The sequence below is a fragment of the Antrostomus carolinensis genome, unplaced genomic scaffold, assembly GCF_000700745.2.
Source record: "Antrostomus carolinensis isolate BGI_N321 unplaced genomic scaffold, ASM70074v2 scaffold13167, whole genome shotgun sequence".
Lineage (NCBI taxonomy): Eukaryota > Metazoa > Chordata > Aves > Caprimulgiformes > Caprimulgidae > Antrostomus > Antrostomus carolinensis.
Window position 1 is genome coordinate 618 of NW_010325479.1, and position 6409 is coordinate 7026.

Genomic DNA, 6409 nt, shown 5'->3' on the forward strand with positions numbered 1-6409 from the left:
GACAGTACTGTCTTAGGGACAGAGAAAATTAACTTAAGTTTCAAGTTACATCACATTAAAACCTGACCTGAGAAAAAGACCACAGGTTGCCTACATGCAAAATGCTGTGGCCTCATTTTCCAAAGCTCAGGGCAGCTGTAATTCCTAGGGAAGTCCATTGAAACTCATCACCTCTAGAAAAATAAGGCCCTGAAAGCTCTGAAGTAGTTATTATTCTCTCTCTGTACCTAAACTACATGTATAAACATAATAAAACTATTAATTTAGATAAACTATGAATGCTGAGAACCTAAGTTTTGGGTTGTGCCACTTCTCATGCAACTCTCTATAGAGATATACTTCAAATATAAATTTGTAAACTCAAATTAAAATGCAAAGAAACTAATAAAGTCAGGGACTTGTCAAATGAATGGGGTATCAGACTTGATCTTTGTCCAAGGCCTGTCCAGTGTAGCTCAAGTGGTAGGTTATAATGTGCAGTGATTATAGACTTGATTATACCGAGCCACTAAAGAGCAAGGAAAAGCTTGTTGCTGGAGGATTATAGCAGACATTCTGGCCATTAACAGTGAATTTCCATATGACTATTAATCTCTGTCACAACACTGAGGTTATGTTAATTTTTTATTTGTCTTTCAAGGAATTATGAACATGGTCCATTACATTTCCCAAAGCTGCAGGAACAACCTGTCTTTAGGAGAGCATTATAGTTCATAGCTGATTCAAGTCACCCGTGCTGTAAGAAGAAAAATGTATGTTCAGGCTTTGCCAAACAGCCAAAGCACGGCCCTGTGGAGAGGTGAAGCTCAAACTGGAAACAATAGGTACTTTCTGGAAGGCACCTTCTTGTTCACAGAAGGCCTCCTGGGCACCCAGATGAGTCAGAATTGCTGAATGACTACCTATACTCGTAGTATGGATGAAAGTGCAGTGGCATACTGATAAGGCAGTCTACAAAGTGGCACGGTCACTCCCCACTCAGAGATCCAACTAATGCCAATAGAAGAAAATGTGAAGGGAAAATAGAGGGTCCCTTCTTTCTCCTGCCCCCTAGTAATCATGGTACTGTTTGTAGTGCAGATCACAGACACTGTGTCAGCACAGACGCGAGGTTGTTTAGGACTTGCAGGTCTTGTAGGACTTGCTACTCCTGCCATTGCTCACTCACACAGGGCAGGAGGACGAGTGCCCCCAGGTTACCATGAATCCGTGTTACTAGAAGGCATATCCATTTCTGCAATGACAGAACGCTTATCCAGTAGCTGGAAGAGGCTCTAAAGCCATTTCATGGCTGCTAGTGAGTGATGGTGTCACCATGGGACAAAATGTTCCCTGTGAGAAAAAATGCTTGAATGTCACAAATTAGCTCTGTTGTGACAGTCCAATGTCAGTGCTTGAATCATCACACTATATACTTTAAAATAGCACAGGGATGGCCTGGTACATTATATTACTTAATAACAATTAAAAATAGAAAACCTTTCTAGAATTTACTTCTGCTTCTAGGATTCCACAGCTAAGTCTTAGGTCTAGAATGTTTAATTAGAAAACTGGAGTTTCACTGAAATTCGGTCACCACAATCATCAGTTCCATGAGTTTGAGATCACCATGAATAAATCTGTGTGAGAAAACTATGAAGAGATGCTGTCATCTACAGTTTGCCAATTCTCCTTTTGGATTTTCCTTCATTATAATAAGCATATCTAAAATCTGTTTATAGTTCTGCTGAACTAAAAATGGCAAAAAAAAAAGACAGAATTGTATCACTCTGTAAGCCTAACCTAGAAATCAAACCATTATATTATCATTACATCCCAACTGCTAAAACATGCTGTGGATACATACCTGTCCCATCATGGTCTCCTTATACTGTTTTTTCTGTGTTACTTTGATTGGAGGCAATTTTGTCACAGCTGACACCAAAAAATTCATTAGAATGTCCTCACAATTAGCCAGTTGGTCCACCATATTCTTTAGGCTGGCAGGCAGGTAATGAGTGTACAGGTAGTGATAATATCTGGAAACCAACAGCAGCATTATTAAATAAAACAAGTCACTGGGCTTTTGGGGACTACAAAGTCCAGGAGATTTCAATCTCAGTTGAGACACAAGTTTTATACTCAACTCTGGATATACCACTTCCTTTCTTCAGTCTCATCCTCCAACAAAAAGGGAGAACAAATCAGTGTCTCATCAAGACAGTAAATAGTGCTAATGGGGAAACAAAACATACACCTTTTTTGTAACTGGGTTGAAAGAAATAATGCAGACTTAAGTACCAAGGTAATGGAGGAGTAGGAGAGAGAGAGCACCACATTGCTATAATGGGATAGACAACACTGATGAATTCATCCTCCACCTCTTCTTTCAAAACTGTTCAGCTGGAGAGAACTCTATTAAACTGGCCTGCTACTGTCCTTATTCTTGAAATTATTCTCCCTTGGGCCTACATCATCCCCTCTGGCCTGTTTCCTCTTTTGCAGGGATGTGGACTAGATATTCCAGAATGTGCCAACTTTCTCCTACAATTTAGAGAGGCCTTTGGTCTGCTGAAGTCCTAGTAACGGTCGTTTTCTCCAATATGCCGCAATATGCTGATCTGTGACGTGTCCGCTCTGCTGCAGTTCTAGAGTAGCCAGAAGACTTTGCAGTCTGCAGCTGTCAGCCAACACATACCCAGAGCTGGTCTGGAAGTAACCTCCCTTTTGCTGTGCTACAGGCCATTCAGCCGAGCAGCTTAATGAATTCGGGAACTCTTTGAAGTGTGTAATTCCTGATGTTAAAAAGAGCAGTCCGACTGCCTCAAAATACAAGTGACTTCAAAGAGACCCAACAAGCGCAATAATGATTACCAGATCCCCAGAGCTAAACCAAGAACTTAAATTATTACCCCATAAAAAGTAGACCCATTTATTATCTTTTCAGTTTTTCCCCTCCCCGGAAGAATGTTCTTCACCCCCCTACCCCTTACTGTTTTGTTTCATACAGAAGGAGGACAGCAGATGCTTTGGGCTCTTACTTGTGGTAAATAGCAGCTCCTGTCAATACCATGGAATAGTCATTAGTCCATTTGGAGGTATACCCCCACCTCTCCTTAGTGTTGTCCCAGAAGTGACTGCGAGCAGGGTATCCTACAATCCTCTCTGGAAAACTCTGCCAAACCGTAAAGGCAAAATCCACCTGCGGACAAAGGCACAGGCCAAATGAATATCGAAACTGTTTCAACAAATGTCAACAAAACAAAATATTACCTTCGCACCAATTCGTAATTCAAAATCTTGGAACTGCTGCAAAACATTAATTCTACATATTCATCAGTAAATTAAACTGACTGCTTGACATTTTGCCCTATAATTATGCACATTTTAATGGTTCCTGTTAAAGGGAGCATCACAGCATTACATTAACATTTTCAAGCTTGCCCTTTACATATCAAACCTTTTCAAGTTACAGAAAGAATGGGTGTAGGTGCATGCATTTATCCTTAGATGCAATATAGAGTGGTAAAAGCTATGTGGTAAACTGAACCTTTTCCACATCTTTGTGCATCTCACCTACCATTTCATTTCATTTTCTATTTTCCATCCATTTGGAGCCCTTGAGGTACCTGCAGGTCAGACTTTTAAGACTGTCTATACAATCAAGGGGGTTAAACGTATAGCTTAATAAAGAGGAAGATAAGATTCCTATGTAGTTAAATGGCTTTAGGAGCCTATACTTTAAGAAAATTTTTGATACTGTATGAGCCACAAGAAGATATCAAATGCTGCCAATAGTGCTTTTTTATTTTATTGTCTTACTGTAACTATTTTAACAATTCAAATCTCTGAGAACTGAAAAGGTGACAGGACATTGCTAATCCAAGAGCCCACCAAACAAATCCTGGTGATACTTGAAAAGGGAGGATTGGGGTAGTTTGCAGAAAGCTCGTCAGCACTAGACTGGAAAGGTCTGGTAAAAATACATATGGAAAGATTTTTATCACTGTAAAGTTAGTTCATAGTGCCTTCACTTCAGCTTCGGTTGTGGAGCTCAAGCTAGACTGAAATTTTAAAAAGAGGTAAAGACAATTCTAATTGTCCTGAGTGGGACAATTAGAAAACCCAAAGAAAACAAACCCAAGAAAAGGAAGGGTTTGTTTCTGCACTGCACATCAAGTTCCTCCAGTACCAGAGGGACCTAAAACTTTGCTAAAAATGCTTGAAAAACCTTCCGAGAAGCCAGCCAAAGTCAGGGGTGTAGAGGTTAGATAAAGAATAGCTGCCCTGAGAACAGTCACACTTTGTGTGATTACTGTCAGACTTCTCTCGTTTACAAGTGTTTTTATGAAACAGAAGAGTCACACATGTATTGGAACACAAAGTTAGGGACTGGTTATTTTCTTTCAAGTTGTTTCAAGGAATCTGAGGCCAGCTAGAAAGACAATGTGCACAAACCCGTTACCGTTGTGATAGTTCTGATCTCATCCAAATCAATACCACATGAAAGAACCAAAGGGTTTTTTTTCCCCCTGTAAAGGCCTTTCCCATAAAACGTGTCATCTGTTTTCTTTAGAGAAGCCTGAGAATCTCAAACTTAAATAAATAATAATGCAGCTGCACTCAGTGCCCTCACTTGTGCTTTCAAGTATCCGTCCTTGTACCAGGGAGATGCACTAAAGCAACCACCCTAAGAGAAAACTCCCTTTATTAAAAGAAACCCCTAGTCCTCATCCTATATAATTTTCAGCAGCATTGCCACTCAGCTGGCCAGCAGGAAAAGCCAACCAGGCTGCCAGTTTCTTAAACCCCTGTATCACTTCTGGCCCGTGCTGATTTCTAATTACTTCCCACACAAACACCCCTCTGCGTGTGTGACACAGCTCTTCTCACAAGAGCAATTATGCGTCGTTCCGTTGTGAACAGAAAACCTTTACTATGCTAGAGCCGGACAGAGCAGAGGATGTGCCTGGTGACCACTCCTCCCAACTGGAATGGGATTGTGTTTGACCACGTTTCTGAATTGCCTTCTCTGGGCCCTGAAGCTGTGCCACAACAACCACCCATGAGCAGCCACCTTCAAGGGAAGGTTCACACCATGTGTTTCATGTCACTGTTTCAATGTGCTGTTTCTTTGTGTAAGCTGTTATGATGGGGAAAGTGAAGCAATAGAAAGTCCTGTTCTCCACAGAGAGCCACCAAAGAGAGCTGCTGACCCTGGCACTCTGGCAGAGGCATGCTGAAGCTGCAAGGCGGGTGCTAGCAAGAGCCGGCCAGCTGGTTTTCTCTGCAGCACAGGGGTCGTGGGGCTCACAGAGCCAACACCCACGGTGCAAACATGCAGTATTGGCTGTAAGCTGCTCACAGGAGGGAAGAAGCCACAAAGAAATGTGTATGTTGTCTCACACAACAACAAATATTTTCATTTCAGAATGTTTAGGGTAAAACACAGCCAAGCCCAATGAGAAACACTATTTATTTCATATGTGTTCCAGAAGCCTGAATGACTCCAAAGTTTGGATGATGACTAAACAGCAGGCAAAACAAACCAAAGCCCCAAATCCTCATGGAATCCACAGGCTGGATTGCTGTAACTACCACTTCAGTGCAATGAAGTCCCTGAGAGGTCTTACCATGGCCCTCAGGGCAGCTGAGACAGGACCCTTCATCCTGAGCAAGGGGGCTTTTTTGGCTGTACAGGCCTTTGCACACAAGTGCTTTGGTAGCAGCTGTATTCTTCGTCATCCAGCACAAACTACCAAGGTGTAATCTTGGTATGAAACAACTACTTCTTCCATCTGAGCAGTAGAAGAGGGCTACCGTGGCTCCTTCTGGAGCAGTCTAACCACTGCACAACAAATCCGTGCTGGGGAGAAGAGTGGTTGCAATCTCATCCATTTAGAACAAATTCAGTGACATTTTATGGTATATAACAATGACTAGTGACTAATGTTAGGCATTTCTTCACTGATGTATAAGCAGTGGTAGCATCAGTGAAAGGTCCACATCACTGAGAAAAAAGCATTTTTATAAAGGTGAAGTGGGGAGAATGGAATGGCCATGAACATGGGGGAAAAAAGGGAAAACAAAAGAAGATCGAGTTTTTCAAGCTATTCCCTGGCTGTCATTAATAATGTATTTCCCAAATACTGCACTCTATATAAACTGTCATCAGTTTCCCCTGTGGTTTTCAGGAAGAGGGTCCAGAAATCAATACTCATCCCAGTTATAAAAATTGGTTTTCTACAGTATTTTTCTTTTCTTAGCACTATCTTGCTCTTAACACAAACACTCTAACACCTAAACTATCTCCAATTTTATGGGGCAACACAATGGTGAGAGCATTCCTCGGTGAAATCCTGCATTAGGGTGGCAACGCTGTCTTTTGGATCGACAGCAGTCCCCTGCTGCTGACACCCCTTCTTTCCCT

General features: G+C 41.6%; 1 protein-coding gene across 1 annotated transcript in view; it reads right to left on the reverse strand.

The window, feature by feature from the left end:
• Positions 1-1846: 1846 nt before the first annotated feature.
• LOC104527502 (exostosin-1) overlaps positions 1847-6409 on the reverse strand; it is a gene marked incomplete at both ends in the record, with an annotated part of 22788 nt that continues 18225 nt past the window's right edge. Inside the window, 2 exons of the mRNA XM_010171235.1 lie at positions 1847-2018; positions 3021-3181. Coding sequence (XP_010169537.1) covers positions 1847-2018; positions 3021-3181 — 333 coding nt within the window. The remainder of the gene's footprint in view (positions 2019-3020; positions 3182-6409) is intronic.